This window comes from Clavelina lepadiformis, chromosome 2 (assembly GCF_947623445.1).
Source record: "Clavelina lepadiformis chromosome 2, kaClaLepa1.1, whole genome shotgun sequence".
Classification (NCBI taxonomy): domain Eukaryota; kingdom Metazoa; phylum Chordata; class Ascidiacea; order Aplousobranchia; family Clavelinidae; genus Clavelina; species Clavelina lepadiformis.
The window spans coordinates 13,551,348-13,577,862 of NC_135241.1; the positions used below are offsets into that span (position 1 = coordinate 13,551,348).

Sequence of the window (26,515 nt, forward strand, 5' to 3'; positions counted from 1 at the left end):
AAAACAAAAACCTAACAATATTGTCAGATTTGAACAAGAACTCTGTTAAGGACATGGAGCTGATTAGCGACAATCATTATGCATCAGTTTTCTAATAACACTCCTTTAAAGATAATATAATGTAAAATTATGTGTCTGGAATAATCTAAAACTGAAACTACCTGAAAAATTCAAACAATCAATGCAATGAATAAAAACATTTAGGGAATCTGACAAACATGTGAAAGTGGTATTTAAGTGTTGCAAAATTCAGCAAATTACCCTGTTACTATTGTTGTGCTAAGTTGATATTGTTGCTTTACTTAGAAAAAAAAAAACATAAACAATGCGAAGGGAAATATGAAGAGAAAAAAAAGTTGCAATCAGAATTAAAACTTTGTGCATATGACACTTAAAAAGTTGGAGTGAGCGTTGGTGCAATATAAAGACAATGCCACTTCAACAAAGCATGGTTTTATGAAATGCATTTTTATTCATAAATTAACATTTCATATTTAATAAGCTGTCCTGCTAACCTTTCGGTTTTGTTGTTCTTTTGTTTATCCACAAATCACTAATGAAGTAGAAAAAGTGACGTCACATATGAGCGCATATTGAATAGGGTAACCTGTAGTTACAAGTACTATATACTGTAATGATATATTACAGAAAATTAAATAGATATATGCACAGATGACAATGAAATAAACAAGTACTTCAGTCTGAATTTCCGACTAGTAACTCTATGACTGAATGTTTACTGAGCATTAGACAAACAGAGAAAACTTGATAATTTAGGCAGCTGAGACTGGACTTAAGCCTAAGTCTTCAGTCCAGTCTGGTAAGTTTAAATAAAGGAATATTGATACTTGAAAAATGCAAACAAACAGTTAAATTTTACGACTTGACATAACTGATTTAACTTAACGGAAGTTTACCAAAAAAATTTGCCATGCAAAATTTCATCAAGCACATTGATGCCATTTTCGAGTAATCGCATTTTTGGTAATTTTACTACATAAAGAAATAAGCACATTTTTGGCATGTCTAGAATAAGAAAACTAAAAACTGAAATCGCTTACAATCCCTGAATGTCTGTCTAAGTTAGTGGAAATGGTAAAACGCAAAAACAACTGTGTTATTACAGAAAGATTAGTTTTTTTAGAACTAGGACTCCTTGAACTAGTTATGTCCAAGCGGGAAAAGCGCAATTGCACACACTGCAATGATGTGGGTGTATGTCAACAGTCGTATAGATTGGTTGGTACGTGAAGCGAACTATCAAACAGTTGTGTTGCTTTACTCAAATAGGTTAGAAGCCCTTGATCTACTCGGCACACTTCTGAATTTCAGTATCTAGGAAATATCTACCCCCATGTACTGTATACAAAGCAAAACACTTTTATGATACCTGGACAATTTGGAGGCCAAAAGGGGTTGCATACACTCAAGTTGGATGATGGAAAGCATTTTTAGAGCTGGTTTATAAACATACTTATTAAATATTCAAGTGATTTAGAGAAACCGGTTCTGTTTACCTTTAATAGCCATAATATCAGCTTAGCATATAACACTGTTAACGCTGCCATAAAAAACAACATTTCCATTCTACGCCATCCAACCAACTCGTCTCATGCTTTACAGAATTGAGATGTTTGGTCAGATGTTTGCTAAATGTATCATGCCCAGCACATCAACATGTTCACTAAGAAAATTATTAAGTGATGCAATAGTTGGATGAATATCTCCAACCCCTTCAGAGGCAACTTTAGCTGTCAAAAAAAACTGAGTAAAATAAGAAAGGAAGTGTGTAGGCGAAGTTTTGGGGAAATGGAAAAAAGTCTAAACTCGTAAAAAAATAAACACACTATTACATTACTAAAATTTAGAAAGAATAGTGTAGTTTTGTGTTCACTTGGACAGTATGCCCATTTGTAACATCTTACTGTTGAAAGTTTGATAACAAATTATGCTCAGTGCTCACCTTTTATTTAATTTCTTCCATTTCTTCATTTAAGGTGTAACTTATGTTAACTGTGCAAGTGTGTACTGAGTACTCCTATGGATAAAAGAACTTTATCTAAAACCATTGACCATAAGGGAAAAGCAATTACATTTGCTGTAGAAAAATAATCATCCAAATACCAGAGCGCATTTGACCCATCACGTATGGTGTCAAATGGGCCACACTTAATTTTAGTTAAACTGTTTGATTTTATGTATCCAATTTTTAATTTCTGGAAAAACATACAGTACTTATTTTGTGATGTTTTAGCCAATAAAAAACATGTATTGTGGTGACATAATAGAACAAATTCTCTCAACGTTTAATGTCTTGTTGATAATAGAGAACAAATAACTGTGAATTAGGCATTTAATTAAGTTTAACAAGGAGTCAATCATCACATTTGTTCTGCCAGGCAGCTTGTATCTGAAAACAGGGTAATTCAAAACTTCCTAAACAAGCATAAAAATGTTAAAACACATTAACAACGTTATGCATTTTTTATCTGCTAACCAACGACTTTTTACCCAAATATCAGATAGCTAAAAATCCTTTGATTAATCAGTTAACAGTGGTTCCCAACACGTTTTTAAGGCGACCCATTTTTTGAAAAAATTCGGAATTATAAAATCTTGCGACCCAAGTAAATTGTCGTAAGATTTTAAAAGTTACACAAGATTGCGTTGCAAACACACAGCACTTCAAAAGCAGCAATTTTTTCTTAACATAATATGTTTATCAAATCACTTCATATATCACACTAATGAGATAACTGTGCTCGCTTGTTGTCAGTGAGTTTCTGAAATCGAGGCTTTATTTTACTTAAGCATAGCCGCATATCAGCTTAAACTTCCAGCCGGTTTCGCTGTTTAGTTTTCAATGCACGCATGGCGCTAAATCCAGTCTCACAAAGCCAAGTTGTTGCAAATGGAATCAGTTTTTGAATCACAAATTTTGCAACTGTGGGATACACTTTGTGCATGGAAGCCCAAAAGTGGATATTTGCAGAATATTTGGGGTATTTGTCTTGAAGGAAGCAAAAGAAATACGATTTGCTGCTTCTGTTGTCATGTCCATAAACTGTTCTGCTACATGGATGGGAAGTTGAGGAAGGTCCTTTCCAGCAAATGGATCAATTATCCAATCATTTTGGTTATTAGGTGTTAGAGATTCACCATAGTAGTGCACAAACTTTTGAGTAAGTTGTTCCAACTTCCTTGCCACAAATATATTGCGTTAGCTCAGGAAACATATCATACTCATCTCTAGTGACATAACTTTTCCAGAGTATGAGTTTTTTGTGGTAAGCAGAAACTTTGGCGGCGTGATCAATCACCGTAAAACAATTGCCTTGCATAGATAAATTTAGAGAATTCAGAAAGTCAAATATATCGGCAAGGTAAGCAACTTTTGCATTGAAATCTTCTTGCAAAAACTTCTCGGCTAATTCTACATAGTTCTGTTGCTTCAGGAAGATAGCAATCTCCTCCCGCAAACCACAAACTCGCTTTAGGACACTACCTCGTGACAACCATCGCACTTCCGTGTGCAGCAGCAGAGCTTGATAATCCGAATCCATGTCAGTGCACAAAGACGAAAACAAACGCTGATTTAGTGGCCTTGCTTTGATGAAGTTTACACACTTCACAACATCATTCAACACTTCGTGCAGCTCTTGAGACAGTGTTTTTGCAGTAAGGGCTTCTCTGTGGAGAAAGCAACGAGTCCACACAGCATTTGGGGCTTTGTCTTTGATTCGTTTTACCACACCAGACTTGATGCCAGTACAAGCTGCTGCGCCATCGGTGCAAATGCCAGCACATGTATCCCAAGGAATGGAATACTCCGTAAAGAAATCATCCAACAATTGAAAAATATCTTCACCTTTGGTGTGCAGTTTTAGCGGTTTGCAAAATAGCATATCTTCTGATACAGCCTCATTGTTGATAAAGCGGATAAAGACGAAAAGTTGGGGCAAACATTCAATGTCGGAAGATTCATCCAACTAAATGGAATAAAAGGGAGACTCCTTCACTTGGATAAGAATCTGCTCGAGAACATCATCAGCCGTGTCTACTATGCGTCTTTTCACTGTGTTGTTGGATAAAGAAATTGCATTTAACTTTTCACTTTCTTTCTCACCTATCATTATTTTTACTCCTTCTTTCATAACTGGCATTAACAAATTCTCACCATCTGTGTGAGGTTTTTTTTCTGCTTAGCAATTTGATAGGACGCAACATACGAAGAGTAAACAGCTAATTTATTTTGTGCTGTAAATGCTGTCATAATATTTTTTTTGATCTTGAATCGATTTCAACTTAAAAAATTCAACAGGCTTATTCACACAGTTTGGATGATTTTTCTCTAAGTGTCGTTCCAATTTGTTCTTTTTCATTGATTCTGCCTAGAGAACTTTCAGACATACCACACATTTTGGTTTCCCGTCTAGTTCTGTGAAACCAAGTTTTAAAAACGCTTCATTGTATGATCGTTTTGCCATTCGTAAACTTAAAAATTAACAAAAATATAGTTCACTCTGCAATACCTAATGCAAACAATAACTGTCAAAGTTCTTATACTACCAACATGCTACAAAGGTTTATAGCGAGCTGCTGAAGCTAGCAAGCTAAAATTGCATGCAACTTGGCTATCAACTATCTTCCCAACAAGTCTACCTTCATGAAATAAGTCTGCGGTCTTCAGTGTTCACACGACGCGCTCTAAACCTTTCACGGCGGGAGCTCTTTGTACGACAAAATGCAACTGATGCGAAATGATTCAAGCGTCACGCAGAACAGCTTTCTGATGTCTCGACATGAAACGCTTCATGACTTTGTAGTGGCCTGGGTGGCATTTTTAATATCATTATATCATTCTTGGGAAAGTGTTCGCCAGTTATTTATTGAAGTATTGTTTATTGATAACACTGCAATTGTTGTTTAATATTTGGAAACTTGCTCTAAATAACTTTATGTGAAAACGCCGTTTAGTACGTTATCAGGTGATTTCATAACGTCCTAGTTTTAACTGAATGTAATCCCCATTGCCAACGCTTATTTTGATCGTTCGCACATTCTGAAATGTTCGTGTATTTTGTGTCGGATATTTCCGCTCACACCGCTCCACGCTGTTATAAGCTCAAACTTATACGTGAGTAAGCGCCCAGACAGAGATATAGAATCGTATGAACGTATTACGTTAGTCGTGTTAATTGTAATTCGTTAGACTTGTTTTAAATGGTGAATACTAAGTTTGTGATTGTGTGTAATAATCGGAACCTGTACAGTTCCTACAATAAAGGACCGTTTCTGATAAACTGTATCTGTAGTATCGTAAGAGCTTTCGGCTAGTAAGAGGTTAGAGAATTCTAACCGCACGCAACCACGGAGTCAGATCATTAATTCAGCGGGCAAACTAAGTCCAAATAACATAAGTTAAAACTGATGAACAGTGCAACAACCTCTGCAACTTGGAGTTTATATTTTCAAGTTTTTTGCTCTCTATTTAAGTTTTCAATTTTTTTATTGTAATTTTTCGCCCAAGATACAATATGCCTGAAAAACAAGCGACCCTAAAAAATAATCTGGCGACCCAACTTTGGGTCGTGACCCATGCGTTGGGAACCACCGAGTTAACCGATATCTGGATAGTCCAGCCCTAGTTTACAGACCAAGAAAAAGCACAAAACAACTCAATAACAGTTCGTTAATGAGCTCCAAACTCTATGAGCTCCTAATGTCCAACACAGGACTATTCTACAACCCAAAACAAAATAAATATTAAATTTACAACAATGTGTGAAATGTATTGTAAATACTAAAATGAGTTTAGCTGATATTTGTAAGAGAGAGATGCTTTTTAATTTTCTTGACAAAAATAAAATCATAATTTAGTGACAAGCTACATCTTTAGCAGAGAGTCATATTGATTGTTGGCAGTATAAATAATAATTCCTAAAACCTAACAACATATCACAATAACGAAGTGCAGGCTTATCAGTAGATTTTATTTTAACGAAATCTTTTATGGCTACAAAATGTTGTTACTAATACTATATCAGGTGGAAACTGATGGTTTTCTGTAGAGTGCAAAGCTACCTGACCCTAATAAAATTTCTTGCAACAACTCAAAAATCCTCGCTTATACATGCTCAATGATGAAAGCCGTAATGGCAGTCATGCTTTTTGGGGAAAGAAACCAGCAGTGAAAATGCTTGATGATTCCCTTATTGTGAGCAATTACAACTACAAATACAAAAAGTTCACCAATATTTTCGAAGTAAAATGCTTGCTACACAGTTAATACAAATAATAATCATAGCTCTTCTCGGCGTCTATGATTAATTATTATTGGTTATGCAAGGTAACATGATTTAAGATCATTTTCTAAAATCAACACTGACTACAGCATACTTTTACGTATCTATAAAATAAATTCCATGAAAAACAAAACATTAACTAGCATCATTTCGTAATATCAACTTACAACAATGTTCATCTAAATCTTGTAAATTTCCAACATCAATATCACCAAGACGAACTGTATCATCGCTTGCTGCACTTTCAGCAACAGAAGCAAGATCAGCTTCACTGTAAAGAAAACTCAAAATGAAATCAATGCAACATAAAAAAGCAAACCGCTGCACATTACCTGCCTATAGCAAACGAGCAACACAAAAACTGTCTATTGGTGCATCATTCCAAAACATATGTTTAACCACAAACTAGAAAGTGGGGGTGTGGAGTTGGAATGCATTCTTAATTTTGGGAGTGAAGGGTGCAGCACCCTTTGCCAAAAGAGAAGTACTGCATAAAAAGTAAAGATAGAACGAGCAAGACAAGACGTTCTTTTAAGGAAAATAAGGCACACATCACAAAGCAGTTACTTGACACAATTATAACATTTCTTTTGTTTGTTTGCATGGCCTCCAAGTTTTATGACAATTGCTTTGTTTTCAAACACTGCATAGACAGGAATAAAATTAATTTTTCCTACATAATAGATTCGGTGTACCTCGGTGTATTCGGTGATTCTGTACAACATATACGTTATTTGTTCTCACACATCATGACTTTTTCCTTTTCCTTTGTCTTTGGCACTATTAGTTGTAACTGGCAAAATTACCAATATGTTTATAACGAAACCGGTCCACAAAAACATCTAAAACAACATCAAATAGGACCTGAACACTGTTTAATAGAAAATGGATTAATCTCAGAGGTAATTCCCAAAATATACTTGCATTAAAATAATATTTTGATTTGTATTTCGCAAACAGGTAATTAGCGTGATTTGTGTATCCATTGCCTTCTGTGAAAACTATAACAAATATATTGCATCGTTTATTTTTCAACATTTCCTGTGCGGAGTGAAAGTTAGGATGCTAACCGTTGTAGTTTCAGTACAATAAAACACATGCTCACAAACAATTATGATAATGAGTAGGAAAAACTGGCAAAGCTCAAGGGCTTAAAACATGCAATATAGCAATAATAGAATGAAGATGGTAGATTAGCATGGCCACCAAACCCACAAAATAATTCCTAACTTTAACGAGTTTAACCAAAATAACACAAACCAACAATGTGATATTTTCAAGCTTGATTTTCTCTTTTAATTCCATGGCATATGAAAAATTCATGATGAAAGATTGCAAAAAAAATTCTTGGCGTTTGCGGTTTGCACATTTATTATTAGGTATGTGTGAGAAACACATGTGTGTTTTGCAATATTTTAATAGATAATTAAGTTAATGGCCAAAAACCGTAACAAAACTTTTTATGATTAGCTGGACCTAACTGGGTCATTAGGCTTATTCAACATTTTGTACAGCACCACATCTCCACAACAAAGGACTTGAAGGGACAACGATTAAGTTCACTATAAAATCTAGACAGAAAAAATACTAATCTGAAATGAACAGAGCATGAAAATTGCTGTGAAATTGTGGTGATTGCAAAAGTATAGTATACAAGCTGCCGCAAAATGACTTAGAACTCGTTACATTTTCCATCTAAAATCTTAACTTCAGTCTAACTACAGATTTTTATTGAAACAAACAACAAATATTAATAGTTGGACACCTTCAAAACAGAGCTTACAGAAGTATGGCGCCAGGATATGAAACTGGATTATTTTGGAAATCGTCTGCAATTGGTTCTAAAAAACAAGGGAAATATAACCAAATATGTGTTTGTAGTTTATTACAACAGAAATACCTAGTTCAAACTAAAGTTGTGATTTTAATGGAAAAATGTAGTAAGTTTTAAGTCATTTTGCAGAAGCTGCTTTTAATGAAATATGTGTGATTTCATTAGCCATTGAGTTGCTGCATTGTGTGTTGAAGATTCATATGTGTACGTGATATTTGAATTTTGGCAAGCCATGGTAACCACTGTTAAGCGTCAAACAAATAATCACTGTGTTCCAAACAATCGAAGATCGAAAATTGAAGAAACATGAAGTAAAATTTTCAGATGAATAGAAGAGGGAGTAAATCTTTAATTATTAGAATTAAAACCAAAAATTTTCAAATACAGAGATCAAGCATAAGCATTTAACATGATGACAAGATAAATTGTCATACGTTTAAAACAAAAAACGAACTTCGATGAAAACTTTTGCCAAGAGCAGAACAAAAACTTTTCTTTATATATGTTTATTGTAAAATGTTTATTTTATATCTTAAACCAAAAATGCTGCAATCCAGTCCTAAGTGAGAGTGTAAAGTTTGTGGTGTATAACTTAAACTGAGAATTTATTAACTTAAAGTTCTGACACCCCAAAACGGCTGATTGTTCTTCCCAGTAAGCACTCAAAAATCCGACTGACAGAAAAACTTCTATTTCAAATGTACATTGTAAACTGAACATAAATAAATATAAAGACCGTCTTCATCCTCACTTTAGCACGAGTTACTCAGATTTTACTTCACAAGAACGCCAGGATAATGAAAACGAAAAGTAAATTAAAGTAAAATGTTCCAAACAAAATAGGTGCGCCATTCTAATTAAACATTGGGGAAATCAAAATTTTACAGTACAAGTTCTACCTTCAGACCTTTATCGTTTTTTGCGCTGTCAGTCTTATGGGTCTGTGGGTTTCCATATACTGTCTGATTAATTACAGTCCATCCTACACTTTTTATACTCAATGTAAATAAGCGATAGGGAACCATGCCAGGTCATACTCATCAAAACATACTGTTGAAAATAGCAGTAAACTAAAGGACAATGAAATCGGAAACACTGCTCTAGCCAACAAGCAATGACATTTACAATCTCATAAGTCAAACCCCAAAGATCAATCCACCCCAGCCAATCCTAGAGTCCAAATATTATATATTACAATTTTTTTGGTGTATATTATACAATATTTCTGTGTTGGCACTGGCGGCTGGGTCAACAGTGCCATTCAAATTCTCCAGATGAAATAGCTTCAACAACTTCGAGGGAAATGTATCTTGCTCTCCATTGCTATCTGTAAATTCATTAGCCATTGGTGTTTACGTAGGTAGAATCAAACAGACTACAAACAGAATACAAGGTCTCACTATCAAAAAAACCGTGAAAGACAAAAGAGGGTCATAAATGTTCCTTCTGTTAAAGACAAGATTAGGAACACATTAACATGTGGTTTTCAAAAATCACTTGGTTGGTGTATAGTCCTTTGAACAAATTGTTATTCTGAAGACCATGTGTGTTATTTGCTCCAGTTACTGCAGGTGGAGCTAAACCTGGTGAATTAGTTCAATCATGCTAGGGAAAAGTGGCGAAACAGCTCTCAAAGGTGACAAGTTCCTTCAATAATCATGCCAGTGGTAAGTATTACTTTGCTTTTGTGAAAAAATCAATAGATTTTTTAACCTTTTCAAATTCAACGAATGGTACTTGTAAGCATCAACACAGTTTTTCTGTGAAGGTCAAGCTGTGTACTTTTCAAAACTAATATAATTAATCGATGAATTAACAGACGTATGCAGAAAAAAAAATTGTCTATTAATGTACACGTTTGAAAAATTTCAAACCACTTTGCTCTGATTGCAAATTCAGATAATTTACTTCGTTTTGTTGTAGTCAAGGATTATCTGGTGAGCCCTTGGCAAAAACTTCGCTTGATAATAATCACTATTGCATGTTGGTCATCGGTGTGAACAGTTTACATGGATAAAAATATGATGAAGCGACGAACACGGAAGGGAGATTTCGTTATGTACAATTTACTTATTAGGCTAGCCTTAGGCAAATGTTCCAAGTTGTACTTGCATACAAAATGGCAATAGGCTGGGTCCTATAATCTGGAAGGAAACAGTGAATTACAACTGGTATAAGCTACGGCGTGTAAACATCGTCGTTAGAACGCAAAATCAAATTGTTAAATGTAACTAACTTTTTGCCTTTGTTGTTTGTCATTTATCTTACACGATAACCTAATATGTTACAATGGTTGTTGATGGAACCCATGAACCAGTTACTTTGACCTATTAACCAGATTACAAAGTGTGCGGGGATTTTTAATCTGCGCACAACTTTGTTTAAAGCTTTTAGTTTTGTTGCGCAGGGGATATTTGTCTCAAAAACAGCTAATTTTCCAATCCAACCTATGAACCACAGGGGCATAGCATTCAAAACAATTTTCTGATGATGCATCATGCGACCACTTTTGTCTCAATTTTGTGTGTGAAGTAGTTAAATACTATGTTTTTTACTTTGTATCCCATGCAACATTATGGTCTAAAAGTCCCATATAGGTAGTTCATTGTACACAGGACGAATAAACGACTTACTTGCAATTTTTGTTTGCTCAATAAATATTTTGGCGAAAGCGATAGAACATCTAACATAACATATTTATACTGAACTTGCTTCTGTATGCATATTTTACTGTGTTTTCCTAAGACCGCTGCCAAGCAAATGCTTTAGTAAAATTATAATCTTGGTAATCAGTAATCATTGGTACCAAATCTCATTGGGTTGCAGCCTACCTTTGTACGGAATAACTAGTTGGTTTCACTACAGATGAAGCGCTATCAATGATGGGGAAAAACAATGGATTAGTTTACAGATTTTTGGATGCTACTCAAAGCCAAGATATTTTAGTGAGCCATTGCATCAGTCATCAAAAAACTTGTGTTCAAAAGTACTGGTTTCACACTGCTCAACTAAATATTCCTTCTCCGAAGACACATTTTCGATGAATATTTCCAAACATTTGTTAATGAACTCACCATCACTGTAAGTCTTTCCTTTTTCGGCAATTGCTTTAGATATCTTAAAGCTCAGTTTTGTAACAAGTTCCAGGTCTTTCTTGTAAACAGGAAATACCTCCTGCTGTTTGCTGAAGACTTTTTCAACTGATGCAATTTGTCAACCCGTAATTGACTCACAATGCTATCGTACTTAGCAGAATGTTTTGGGCAGTAATTGCACATAATATTGTACTCTTTCATTGCCGTTATACTATTTAGACAAATCAGGCAAACTACATCTTCATTATGTTGTAAAACGAAGTAATTTATGCACCACCCACTGTTGAACTTGTTGAACGCGTTTCATAATCAACCTTCCTTTTCTTACTGGTATTTCGTATTTCTAAAATGATGTAATGAGTGCAGAAATAGGCTATTTATTTATTGAGTAAAATGAGATAATCACTAACCAGACTAACTAACCATAACATATGCCAAAATGCGACCTATCATATCCGGTTTTATTTCGCCTATTTTGAGTCGCTTATAACGATAGTTTAGCGCAGTTGCAAACCTTCATGCAGCAAAGCGTTTTTGAGTTTAAGCACGCACATTATAACCTTGCCTTGGAGCAGTTTTGTACATTTATTATTGCAGTTGGCTTTTGCAAGTAAAAACAGAATAAAAAGATGAATATTTAATTTTTTTCTAACATAAGATCGGTATTGAACATCACACAATACACAACTTGTCTTTTGTGTGGAAAATTGGTGCAAAATTAATTCAGAATACTAAATTCAATTTTGATCCAATCAGTCTAGAAAAGAACATTACACTATCCATTGCTTTCGTTAGCAATAGTAAACAGACAAGGAGAACTTAACAAGAGAAAAGCGGGAGTGTAAACAGAGAACGCTGAACAAAAGGACAAAATTTCTAACCTAAAGTTTTAGTGATAGGAGTATATTTTGGCGACCAAAGAATTAGATAATGGTTTTGAAGCATCTGCACTGTGTTCTTTTCTTTGTTCACAGCGTTTTGTTACACAAGCTGGGTTTCATTATATCTCATACTATACTGGGCACAAACAAAATAAGATTACCTTTCAAAGGGGGATGCGTTGACATTCTGACACCGTCCCCTAAATCTGCCACTGGTTACTGGTAATCTCTTTTTGAACTGCTTACATTTCTTTTTTTGTTTTGTTTATAACACCTTGTTCGGCAAGCTGCATATCGTTATATCTCAGGCTTATCATAAGCAACAAAATAAGGTTAACTTTTAAAGGAGGGGGTGTATTGACACTCTAACACTGCTCCCAGCCCCATAACACAAATTTAATGACATAGAAGAGATACATACAATGATTACTATATAAAGCAGGAATGGCCAATACAATTATATTGATAAATCAATCAAAAGTGTTTTATTAGAAACAATAAATTTTATATTATACCAGCTGAAAAATATCAGTAAAAGTAGAAAAAACATGTAGATCTACTATTGTAGATATGACTGGGCCCATTTGCATGCAGATTACAGCATATCCCAAAAGTGGCCAGTAAGGGTAATTTCTTTCGATGTTTGCGAAATAACAAGTTTAGACAAGTAATGAAGTACACGCTAACAAGCTTGTTTTGCTAATGGTAGTTGTATCTAGTATGTAAAGGATATTGAATGATAAAACATTACATACACGCATACTAAGACAGTTAACTTCAAACCATGATGATATATCAGTTATTGCCTTATGACTCCTTCCTTGTTAATCATCTTATCATTGTTAACGTCATTTTTATTACATTATAATGAAGAGGAGAATTCATGACATCGCATGTAATCAAGAGTACAAACAGATCCCAAGTGGCAGTTTGGATTAACATTAATTCTTTCAATCATATGGACAATGTAACAGTTGCTAAAAAGGAATTAAGTTTACGGGAAAATGGAAAATATTAAGCTCAGTGTGATGAAATCAGCACTGTTACGATATCGCTCACTTGTTTACTTCTTATGCACACATTTTCAATTTCATTTGTGTGTTCTTAATACTGGCGATACTTAGCTATTACAGCTACTGGAACGATGTTCAAAGTGGTTGATTACTAATGAAATTTCAAGGTCAATTTCTATCTATAGATACAGGTTGGCCATCCCTGGTCTAATGTGTGCAATACCCAACAATTCTTACTTCATTGGACCAACAGAAATCAAAGTGCATATTACAGATATCGTCAGTTTGGCCGAAATTAATTTTCCTGCTACAGGTTTCATTGGCAATTCAAGAAATTGAGTATTTGGAACATGTGTGACTTGCTTTGCCAGATCAACTCTTGCAGTTGCAATAGGTTTCCGTTTACCATCACGAGCTTCCTAAATAGCAAAATAACATCCATAATACTTTTGATATACAGTACGTCATGTATGATTAATACAGAAACATAACCTTGATAGTGGGAATATGTCAAAAGAAAACTAATTATGTATGGAGCAATTAATCTGCCTAATGAAAGTTAACTATATGGACTGTTTCTTTCTAGTTATATCTTTGCAATGCCATTACTGGCTTCACTTCAAAAATATACATGAAATGCATGAATCTTTAATGCATGTACTGGAAATTTTTTAATGTGCTTAAATATGCTTTCTGTAATGTGTACAACTGCATACTCTCTTATTAATGGACTTTCACAAAGAATTCTACGAGCAGAAGCGACAACTTTGAACATCAAATGGTAACAGTACAGCCTTAATACAACCTTTGGGAAAAAACTCAATCGCTTTCTGCCTCCATTCTTGCAGGTCTCCAAGCGTGAGTGTGGAATTTGTCACATTCTTTGTCTCTACCCTACACTTAAAATCTCCCACTTCAAACGAAAAAAATGTTGGCTCGGGTGGTTTGCGTGGTGCTCACCTTTTTTCTGGGTTGACCTTGTCACCAAGAATTTAAAGAATATTAACCTTACCCTCGACGATGCTATTCTGCTAACTGAGCGTATTGTTGGGGTTGTGAGCAGTTGTTAGTTATTGCTTGATCGATTGTTCGCTAATCTGAATCCATTGATAACACTTTATTAACCCCTGATAGTCAGTTAAGCATGTCAATACCAGAACCAAACTGTCAATGTCTTGAATAATTATTTATTATAGGTTCTCAATGAAATGGTTACTGTTTTCAAAGCACAAAATAAAGCTCCATTCGATAGACTGCAAATTACAGACTCTAATATCAGAACTGACGCATTGAGCGCTGTAGTACGAATGACGTAAATCAGAAGTAATCAAAACGGAGTCGCACATATTAAACATGGCCAAAATATAGTACAGCACTTATTGTTAAACACCTGAAATAAAGCACAAATAATATTATAACATCATCAGAGCTGCATGAGAATTCCATAGGAATAAGGGCTAATTATGACAATTAGCACCCTATAAACCGGTGGTTTTAAATCTTTTTTTGACGTGACCCAAAATCTTATCTGTTGGAGCGGTGGCGACCCAAGTTGAATTTTGAGTATATTATACTTATTTTGGAGGTCTCTCGCGTATCGTATAGAACAAATATAGAACTATCCACTTTCAGTGCCATAGCCAAGACCCAGTCGCGATTCATTTTCGAAGTCTTTGCAACCCAGGGGTTACGAAACACTGCTAAAAACAACGAAATTCCATGTTGCAATTGCTCGTTTAGCAGTGAATGATCATTCCACCATCACAAAAATATTCATTTCAAACATTAATCATTTTTAAAACATTTGCAATACAAAATTGATCACTTTTCTCACTAAAAACGCTTTAATTAAGATGTAAGTCACATGATATTCATATTGGATGGATACCATATATATATTTTCTCTACAAAAATAGTAACGAAAAGAAACAGTTGCAAGGTCTACATTAGTGTCTACTGTAAGTTTGGTATCTACCATACCGTACCTTTTTAAGTTAATCTCAAGACTGAAATATCAGAATTTACTTTAATTTATCTGAATTCAATTCGGATATCCTCATTCAGCAACTTTTAACTTCGTCATAATATGGCAAAAGAATCACATGGTTCATTTTTTGCTGTAAGCTATAGGCCTGCTTTTTCAGAAGGCTACAACAAGATGTCTGAATGGTTGACCACTCAAGATTTGTCCAATGTTTATCATAATGCATATGTAAGTCAGTAGTGTATAATGTTTGTTCAAAAATGGTGATGCTGAGCCCTAATAGGTATTGAAAATAGTGCCTGTAAAAATCCACATGCATTTTGTAAGAACTGAAACTCATTTGTCATCTAATTTTTGGACAACACATTCTTCGCACATGCACACAACAGATTGCACAAATGATCTATCCTTTGCAACTGTTGTTATTGGATTAAAGCAAGAAAACTGCACGGCTCTGATCCAATGCAAAAAGCGAAGCGACGTTTGGCAGCGAATACAACAATTTATATCAGCGTTATCCCACTAAAATTATGTCCATCAAGCACATGTATTTTAGTATATTTTTGTATTTTAGTATATTGAAGTTCTCAATGCTGGTCAAAAAATTTATCTCAAAATAGTTAGCCCAATTGCTAACAACAAATACAATTTCAGGTAGTATGATTTGGTTGAACAATTAATGAATTAACATGGCACAGTGCCAAGTTGTACGTTATATGTTTCTGGCCAAATGTTGATGCCAAACCAATGTTTTTATCTCCACACAATACAAAAGCAATTAAATGCATGCAAGACCCGTGGTCTCATAACCTCTTTGTTCCATGAAAACCTTCATCTACTTTTATAAAATGTATTGACGATGAAAACTAAAGAGTATATCTATCTAATTCAGTTCTTTTCAACCTATGAGGCTGTACACATTAGGGTGAATAAAAAAGGTCTAGTGCGGATAAAATTCGTCTCTATGATTTTCGTTTATTCTTAAGCAACACTGAATGGTTGTGAAATTTGGACGTTTTCCCTCTCGCCCTCGCGTCGGGTTACATGCTCGAGGCAAGCTCATCCGTAATATACGTTGCGCAAATATCACAAAGCTAATCCAGTTTTTTTAATATAGCTTCCATGAATAAGACAGAGATTAAAAAGAGCGCGACAGAATGTTGTAGCATTGGCAAAGATAAAACAAAAGCAAAGTAACGAAGCATGTTGATATCACATCATAACAAGGCGATGGCTTATCTCGTTGTTTTATATTTAGTTGAGAAGCGGTCGGGTGCTCTTATGATCACAAGAATGTTTTCTTGTATCGATATAGAATTAGGGTTAATGAGTGAAATAAAATTTTTTGAAATATGTTTTTATTGGTTGTGAGCAATCCGACCATTAACTTTGTATTGTCGGGAAAAAGATATTCTTTAAGATGATTCTTGCGTGTTTTTTAATGTACTGGTATATATTTAATTTAGCTTTACTGCCAACTTCCAGCTCTCTATGATTTTTGCAAACAAAATCGCTAATAAAATCTTGGTGACCGATGTTACTGGTACCTGAGATCCTTTGGCCTGGAGTAACCCGTAGGCAATAGCCTACATTTGCGTACTCGCACTGTTGAGATGTGAATAAGGTTGGAAAAAAATACAGATTTTTTACAAACATTTTCAACTGTATTGGCATTCTGGTTATTAATGTTTTATTATTATTATTTATTTTATTGTTATATTGGTAAATAACATTCTATTCGCTTGTATATGGAGCATTGCACAAACCCATAAAATTGTCAAGGAAGCCTTTAACTACGTTAAGCCTAACTACAGTAGCATAAATGGCATAAAAAAGTTGGTTGACAAACTAGTATGGTATGATATCACAAACATTAATTTTGAACTGAGGAAAGTCTTTCCACAACTTAAACTCAAAGGTTGGTGATGATTCCTCATCTCTCGAGCCTCGTCTTTGTGCAAGTTCCATATTTTATTATTTTTACTTTTTTGTATCACCTGAATTTAGAACTGCTTATCAAGGGCACTGAACAAAAGTAAGCGTCATTCACACCTTGCTCAAGGAAAGTACAAGGGTAGCTATTACAACTGGAAATCGAATCCGGTTCGTATTTGGCCTTTAAAAGCTGGTTTAATCCTGACATAACATGCGTTTAAAGCAGCAAAGTGAAACCCTCACGCAATGTTTCAAGACTATGTTAAGTGTGTTGTAAAGGGTTTCCGTACTGGTCGAATTGGTATTACAAATGCTAACACATATACATATTATGGTACGGATAGTTTTATAAAAGGTTTAGTTTCAATAAGTAGTACCAAGAAAAGGTGAATAAATGACAAAATCATCAGCCTGCCAAATATTTTACAGCTTGGACTATATCACGTGCAGATTAGATTTCCGTAACACTACAAAGTGTGGACAGTTATCAGAAAGGTAGCTAAGCATTGATCTAAGTTCTGAGGTAAAAATATTTTCAATAAAATTGGTTGGCATTAAACTCAGTTTTAAAAGTTTTATCAAAATTGAAAACTGTTTGCGATCAACATAGTCGGATTCTCACCATTCTGGACATTTGAAAAACACATTTTTTTGAAACACCTTTCATTTTTGAAGGAGGGAGCAAGCCATGTAATGCCAAGTGCTTGAAACATGCCAGTTGTTCCAACGTGGTACTGTTTTTAAAACCAAAAATCCTACATCTTTATGGCATTGTAAGTGAGAACAGTGTGATTTGTATTAGTATGAAAGCTATTAATTGGCCTTCCATAAACCTCACCTAATTAAATGCTGTGTAAGTATTTAACACATGCTGGTTTAATGTTTGATGGTAAAAGAGAGTCAAATGTATACTGGGCCTTATCTTTAACATCTAAATCTTAGTCATCTTTTAAAACCTTCGCATCATCGAAACACATAGTGACAATGTGTCGGTGATGCAGTTGCTACCCAGTAAACAATGTACAACATTTCCAAAGATTTGAACGGCATTTTGCCATTCTTTTTACAAAACCCCATATTTAAACTTTCTTCTGTGTTCACAGTATCACATGTATACCAGCGTACAACCCATTTTTTCTGACAAAAATAATGAACCAAAAAACGAGAGGGGGCTTGTAGGTCCGACCAATTATGTCTCATCGGCTGAATTCCATTTGTGCTATGAACAGACCACAAGTGATCATCTTCAAAAAACAAAACTAAAGAAATTTACATGTGAAGTAATTGTTCACGTCTGCTATCTTGTTGCTGAAAACCATGAATGTCAACATACCAATAATTAAAATGCTTTTTGGCTGACATTCAACTTTCGTTATTAACGTCGTTGAAATTGTAGCCTAATTTTATTACTGCACCACACCTCAGGACCAGAGTTGGTCGCTTTAACAACAGCATGTTTCGCCGGAGAATTTGTCCATCAACCTTCTACCAGCATGGTGCCCATTCATAGATTGCAAATTACATACTGAAGGACTGCCTAATCCTACATTCACCGGGTGGTATTGAAGTCCTAAGACCCATCAGATGTAAGATGAATAAGCAGGTTAAGGTTAAATCTATCCAGCATTACCTAAGTTGCCTGCCATACGAAAGAAAAAGGTTTGGGTATGAGCACGCACGCTTGTAGATATGCTACGATCACCACCTCAGCTAACTTATCCATTTTTCATGTGAGAGCACGTGTCAAGCGTCTTACGTTCACCTGAATTATAATTTCTAAGTGCTCACTGCTACAGCAAAATTTTACAAAGATAACAATTTGTTTATGCTTAAATTTCGATTAAAACTCAAGTAATCCTGAAATTACCTGATTTCAATGGAATGATAATAACTAAGAGACTCGAAGAGAATAATGAAATACTCGTGGAACAAAAGTATTAAAAATTATTGCAAAACCCTTGGTGAAGCCTTGGAGTCAGTATGGTACATCACTACAAACTGTCAGAGTCCAATGCTTGAAACCTAAGTTAATATGGTCCTGCTGGATTGTAGTCTTATACAATAAACAAATGGAATGTTAAATTTGTGCATGTTTGACAGTGGGTGAAAAATCTGGGCAATAAATAAAGTTGCATCAAGTTCTAATTAAAGTAATTTAGTGGCAACAGCTGTGCTAGGCACCTGTCATGATCAAATTCAAATGTATGCTGAAGGGAGTCACTCACTAATACAAAAATGATCAAGCACATTAAAATGTGGGTCAAATGTCATGAAAACAACGTATATTTTATTCCCTGTACATTAAGGCTTATATATATGATAACTAAAAGAAAATGGTGCAATAGCTTACATTTTCAAGAACAAAAACCCAAGATTTTGATTCAAAGTTTAATGTTCCACTGGATTTCTCCAACAATGTCGCTATAATTTCAACAACTTCTTGAAAACGTCCAGACCATTTGACGGTACCTCTATATGGGTCTTCCACACTAGGATGCCAACTTTGAGGCTGGAAAACAAGTTTAGTAAATGCAAAACAAATATACTCAGTTTAGCAATACTCCAGCCAGAAATAGAAATTATATATATAGCCTATTTATTACAGGGTAGTTGATCAACTGAGTGACACTTCATTTGAGTGACACATTCTTTTAACGTTCATTTGAGTGACAAATAACTCATGCTCAACTGAGTGACAGTTCATTTGAGTGACACATTGGTGAGTTCTGTTCAAACTACAGTAATGCAACAATCGGGTCTTGCTCGTACAAATAACATCCAGGAGGCCTGGCATCACCGCTTCAATGAAATTGTCAACAGATACCACCAAAGCATTTTCAAAATAATTGAAGAGTTTCAAAGCGAGCATCATAGAGTTTCCCAAGAACTCTTTCGTCTTGAATTTGGTGCATCGACACCATTGCGCCGATCGCGTATGACAAGGCAAAAAGAAACCCGCATTGGAAACTTGTTTTCCCAGCAAGAAGACTTTCCACAGGAAGTATTCCTCTGCCGAATTGCGCGTAATTTGAAGATCGGACCAACTGCGGAACTAACAGAAGAATTGGACGAGATGGTTGAGGATTCTTAGTTGTTTTTTGTGGATAGTATTCTAAACTTTGTCTTGTGTGTGTTGTCATCTGTGTACTTACTAATTAACAACAACTGCAACTTAAACAACAAATGTCAATCTGTCACTCAAATGAATTAAACAATACTTATCAATGTGTCACTCAAATGAACTATAATTATGTCACTCAAATAGACTGTCACTCAGATGATATACAACCTTATTACAGATATCATAATAATAGTAATTCAAGCAGAAGTTCATTAAAAGTATTTTTTCAGAGGTGGCTAAGTTACATGTTGTAGAAGCCAAATTTGGTAATGAGAAATGTATAGCATAACAGACAACAAACTGACATCTACTGACAAATGATGCCACAACTACTGTGGTCTTTTATTAAAATCCAAGCAATTGTGTAGTGAATTTCCATCAGCTATTAACTTCAAAATTACATTTGCATTCCCCCGCAACTCAATCCTTCAAAAGGGTCTTACTACCAGATAAAATTGTATGCTAGAATCGCATTAAATTGTGTTTTTTGGATTGGGTTCGAAAACAAATTTTCGGTCAAGGAACTGAATTGATCTGATAATAGCAGCCCAAAATCGGGCTAAAACATAAATTTTCCGATTTTTAATGTATTTTTTACTTTTTTTTAAATTTAAGCAAGGCTACTCCTAGCAGAAGCACATCTTTTAAATGTGCAAAATTTCATGCACTATTTTTTTCTTTTAAAGATCAAAGGGGATTCCCTGATTTTAAATTTTTGAAATCTTAATATTCTAGCGGTTTTGCGTCAATATTCTTGAAACTTAACGGGTTTGTGGGATGTTTAGGGGCATCTCAGAAAAAGTTTTTCGATTCAAAATTTTTAACCGGAAGTTTTTTTTTCAAAAAAATTACCATGATAATGTTAGACTTGTTTTGCCCTGTATCTGTTACGTTTCTCCCTTGCGGCCGATTGCGCGTTTCCGTGGTTAATTAAGCACATGTGTCTTTTTATCGAGGTGTGTCCGACAAGTAGTGGCACTGACAGTTTTGTATTGGAGCTCCTGAGATGAGCTGTGTGAACGAAAACTTGACTTAACTGCTTTTAAATAAAACATGTGCCTGTAATTCTAAGAGGGAGAACAGCAAAACGTAACACTGGCGAGCACGGCACGACCTCTTAGAAGCACAGAAGATTTTATCAAGTTTTACTAAAGTATGAATTTTTTTTACTCTCCGCCTCGTTACCAGCGTGGCAATAGTTTTTCGTCTTTTCTGAAAGAATTCGAATCCTTCTGCGACAGCGTTAAAGCATCGGATGCGGCGAAGAAACATGCATTTCTACAAAGCTTGCCGGAAGACATCAGATTCTCCATGACCAATGTTCGTAAAGAACTCTACGAGCTTAGTTATGACGAACTCATTCAAAAAGCAAAAGACACGGTTTCAGGACTATCTTCACAAAAGCATGCCATGCAACAACTCTTTCAGCGAACTCAAGGTTTTGACGAATCCGTAAGAAACTTTCTTGAATCTATAGCTCAATTGGGAAAAATGGCTTATCCAAACGACGAACAGCATGAAATGCGCAGCAGTGTGCTGTATAACCTACTCGTTCGAGGACTGAGAGATCGTCAACAAGCTTCTCAAATCTTACGCGATAACTCTAAAAACGCACAACCGGATTTTTACGCCACAGCAAAGAACATTATTGAAAACGCAGAACGGACGCATCATGAACCACGTATAATGACGTCAGAAGTAGCAGCGGTTACAGGAGATCACCAGGACGTATCCCAATTAAAAAGAACTGTCGAAAAACTTCAGGACGAACTTTTCCAGCTGCGAAAAGAAATGAAGACAGCAAGAGAACCTCGTGAAGAGAGAAGAAGACTTCAGTGTTTTAACTGTGGGGAATATGGTCACATTGCTCGACGCTGTCACAGGCAACGTGCAAGAAACTTTAGACGTGCTTCTGACATTCACGGAACTCACAGCAATCCACCACGGGAAATCTACCAGGTTCAAACTATGGATCAGGACTTGCATAGGTATGCAAACATAAACATTAATGAGAGTTCAGTGTTTGCTTTGATTGACACTGGGGCTACCGTTACAGTTATAAGTAAAAATTTGTATGAAACGCTACAAACAACATTAACAAAATGCCCAACCAGAATTGGTTTTGTGGGTGCTGGAGGTAAGCCTATAAATATGTTGGGCAGATGTAAGGTTAAAATCTCAGTCGCCGGTTATATAGAAACTTGCGACGTTTATGTCTGCGACTCTATCGCTGATCATTGCATCTTGGGAATTGATTATTTGCAACATAACCGGTGTATCGTGGATTATGAAAAAATGTTTTTAAAAGCGGGAGGTGGTACCATCCCCCTACTGAAATTCCCAGGCCTAGCAAACAGTCATGTCGTTAAGTTGTTAGATTTTGCACGTATTCCTCCCTTTACCGAACTGCTACTCCCTGGAACATTTGACGGCCAACCAAACATGCCAGATGTGGAAGTTTTGATCGAACGCCTTAACAACGTTCAAGAGAAGTGGAATGTTGCAGTCGCGGAGTATGTTACCTCTACTCAAGCCAATTTAGTCCAGTTACGCTTGGCAAATCCATCAAACGTCGAAGTTGTAATTCCAAGCGGCTCTTCCGTTGCAAGAGTTGTTCCAATTGCAGGTGAAGGCAAAATTCAATATACAAACGCTTACTCAATTCTTCCTATTACAGAAAATAAGTTTTCCAACAATGAGTTCTCGGCACTGCACGATGAGTTATGTTTGGACAAATTGGAACTGTCAGAAGTTGAACGCCAAAAGCTGTTTTCCGTAATCTCTTCCTATCGTGATGTATTTTCGTTGCACCCATACGATATTGGACAAACAGAACTGGTCGAACACTCAATCGAAACTGGAGACTCGCTCCCTGTACGCCAGCACCCAAGACGCTTGTCTGAACCCCAAAAGCAAAAGGTAAATGAACTAGTTGAGGATATGTGTGACAAAAAAATTATTCAACCTTCTCAATCACCCTGGGCTAGTCCAATTGTATTAGTTTGGAAAAAAGACGGTGATATGCAATTTTGCATCGATTACCGTAAGCTGAATGACTGTACAAAAAAATCTAGTTATCCATTACCTCGAATTGATGAGAGCTTAGACCAATTGTCTGGTTGCCGTTACTTTTCAACTTTGGACCTTCGTTCGTTCTTTCGACCTTCGCTACTGGCAAATTAAAATGAAACCCTCCGATAAACCAAAAACTGCCTTTACGTGTTATAAAGGACTCTATGAATTTAATGTTATGCCATTTGGACTCTGTAATGCACCGTCAACCTTCCAGCATTTGATGAGAGTGGTGCTTAACGGCGTTGAGTGGAATGGTGCGATTGCTTATTTAGACGATATTATCGTATACGGTCGCACATTTAACGAACATATGGAACGTTTGGAAAACGTTTTCTCCAGACTTCGGCAAGCTGGCCTAAAGCTCGGACCTTCCAAATGTAATGGAAAGGAAAATGTAAGGAAAAAGAAAATGTAAGGAAAAAGTAAAATTTCTTGGCCACATTGTATCACACGAAGGAATCTCGTGTGACCCACAAAAAGTAGAAGATGTTTCTAATTGGCCAACGCCGAAAACATTTAAAGAAGTTCGCCAATTTTTGGGCTTATCATCCTATTATCGGAAGTTTATTCCAAGTTATTCTCAGATTGCATCACCACTGAACAATTTAGTGCACTCGAATAAACAGGGCTTTTTGTGGACAGAAGAATGTAAAAAGGCGTTCGGGCTGCTTAAAGAATTGCTGACAAAATCTCCAGTTCTCCGATACCCCGACCTATCCAAACCTTTTATTGTTGACACAGACGCATGTAACACAGCTGTTGGTTGCGTTCTTTCGCAACTAGTGGATGGCGAAGAACATCCCGTCTCGTACAGCAGTAGATCGCTCACCAAAACCGAGCGAAATTACTCAACAACCAGGAAAGAGCTGCTAGCGGTCATTCACGCGTTAAAGGTTTTTCGATGCTATTTAACCGAAGAGTTCCTGCTTAGAACAGATCACGCATCTCTTCGTTGGCTGTGGGAATCACGAGACACATATGGACAATGCGCTCGCTGGTTCGATTTCTTGTGCAATTTTAACTTTAAATTAATTCACCGCGCAGGAAGCAAACACACGAATGCCGACTCGCTTAGCCGTCGACCTTGTTCAGATGATACTATAAGGGCAGAGCAATTAGACCCTTTGTTTCCGTTTCAAACTGACAGCAGCTATGAAAGTTCAACTTCCGCCAAAGAATACCAAGTGTGTTTGATGGATTTTTCAGAAGCATCTGGATGGTCAACCGAAAACACTATTATGGCGCAGCAAAAAGATCCAGTGTTGAAAAGACTGTTTCAGTGGATGAGCCAGGAAAGCCGACCATCATGTGCATGTGCCTGTAATTCTAAGAGTGAGAACAGCAAAACGTAACAATAATTTTAAGACCATATAAATTTAACAATTTTATAACATAAAATCATTAGACTGAGCGTAAGTAACATATTCCATTATTTTCAGATCAACCACGTGACTACTTCAACCGAAAATTGCCAAAAAATTTTGAATACAATGAACCACTTTTCGGCATCTAATAACTCATTTATGCTACGAGTTTTTGTTGCGGAATTTTAGAAATTGGTGGCAACAATCAAGGCCAGTATTTATGTAAAAAAAACATGTTCATTGAAAAACGCACGAATATGTATGACTATAAATGCAAAGATTACTTTGAAGTTTTTTGGCCCAAAAGCGCATGATATAACGCTACTAACTATATTTCAACAAATCGTTTAATCTTTAGAATTCTTTTAACCGTTGACTAGTTGACTATCGTTGCTTTAATTGTTCAAGTTACACTTGCATCTTGCTACAGTTGTGTGTATCTTTTATAACCTCTTAACTGCAGGGTCTAATTTTCTGAAAAGCCAGGGTCTCAAACATGCAACCTGCAAGAACATTTTAGGTGTTTAACAAAGTATTCAGTAATTTTCAAAAAACAATCAATTACCATATTTTTTACAGGTTTAAAAAACCTACAATTCAAAACAGTATTAAACATCTCTGTGAAACATTATGTTCTTTTTGTGTCATACCTTTTTAACTTGTGTGTTTTAATTTGACCCTCAGAGCAATTTAAGTTTGAGAGAACTGATTTAAGCCCTAGAAAAATAATTTTTTCTGTTTTATTTTGTAATTAAAACCTGATGAAAATATCCACATGTTTACGGCTCGAAATGAATTGTTTAAGGTACAAATGCTAGCCAACACTACCCTTTATTAAGTTTATATTCATCATTTCAAACCTCTGATCTCAAATCAAATGGGAAGAAAACACAAACATTTTTTTGCAAAAATTCTGAATTCTTTTATTGTAGTAACCTACAGTTAAGTATTCTCTTACTCTAAAATTATTACACCTTGTTGTCTGTTGGTCAAATATTTTGTTATTGGCCAAAATTTAACAATCTAAAAAATTAATTAAAAATTTACGGACTTCAATATTGTGAAAAAGGGATATCAAAAACTGGACATTTTCATTATTATTTAATTGGTGGTGCACCTTATCTGCAATCCAGGCCGAGTCTTTTACACATGAATTAGCTACGTCTGTTTTAAGTGCATAACTGAAATTGGCTGATAAGAAACAAACTAGCTCAATCAGTATCATTTGAAACATGACAACAGACAGTTTGTTTCCTGGCTATTCAAAAATCTATCCCAAATTATTTTTGCCCTTCAAATTTTAATCCTTTCCTGTGACCTGCAGTTAACTCATAGTTAATCTTAGTGACCATAGTTAATCTTAACCCAGTTAACTTCTGCCCTCACAGAACATCACTAGTCACTAAAATTTATTTGAACGATTTTAATTCGTGCTAAATAAGAAAACACACTTACATTTCCAGTTATCTTTTTTTTCTTCCGTGTGAGTGTAACAAGAAGCTTGTGAGGTTGCCTAATAAGTATATTACAAAAAAATCTTTATTACAGTGTAACTAGTCAAATCAAATCATTTCAAACATTGTCTCGAGTCAAGTCAAGTAATTCAAAAATGTGACTCGAGTCGACTTGAGTCTTTGTCTGTGGCATCGGTTAACATTTTACTTATAATAGTAATCTCACTGGGGATAGGAGAAAAATGTAATTACCCGGCCTCAGTGAGCCCGAGTAATAGTTAATAAGACTCGTACGAATTCGAGTACTTGTGATGATGTCAACCGATATTTTTGCAAGCACACGCATGGAGGTTTAACACTTGTTATGCATGATACAAGTTATACAATGCATCATACGCACATGAACGCAGTTATTGAGCAGCAACATTAAGAAGCACTTGCCTATTCCAAATGC

General features: G+C 35.6%; 1 protein-coding gene across 4 annotated transcripts in view; it reads right to left on the reverse strand.

Moving 5' to 3' along the window:
* LOC143445278 (uncharacterized) overlaps positions 1 to 26,515 on the reverse strand; it is a 44,477-nt gene that overhangs the window by 13,652 nt on the left and 4,310 nt on the right. For all 4 annotated transcript variants that reach the window (XM_076944253.1, XM_076944251.1, XM_076944250.1 and 1 more), the window contains 4 exons: positions 26,063 to 26,120; positions 19,398 to 19,556; positions 13,366 to 13,547; positions 6,473 to 6,576 (listed from right to left, as the gene is read on the reverse strand). In XM_076944253.1, coding sequence (XP_076800368.1) covers positions 6,473 to 6,576; positions 13,366 to 13,547; positions 19,398 to 19,556; positions 26,063 to 26,120 — 503 coding nt within the window. The remainder of the gene's footprint in view (positions 1 to 6,472; positions 6,577 to 13,365; positions 13,548 to 19,397; positions 19,557 to 26,062; positions 26,121 to 26,515) is intronic.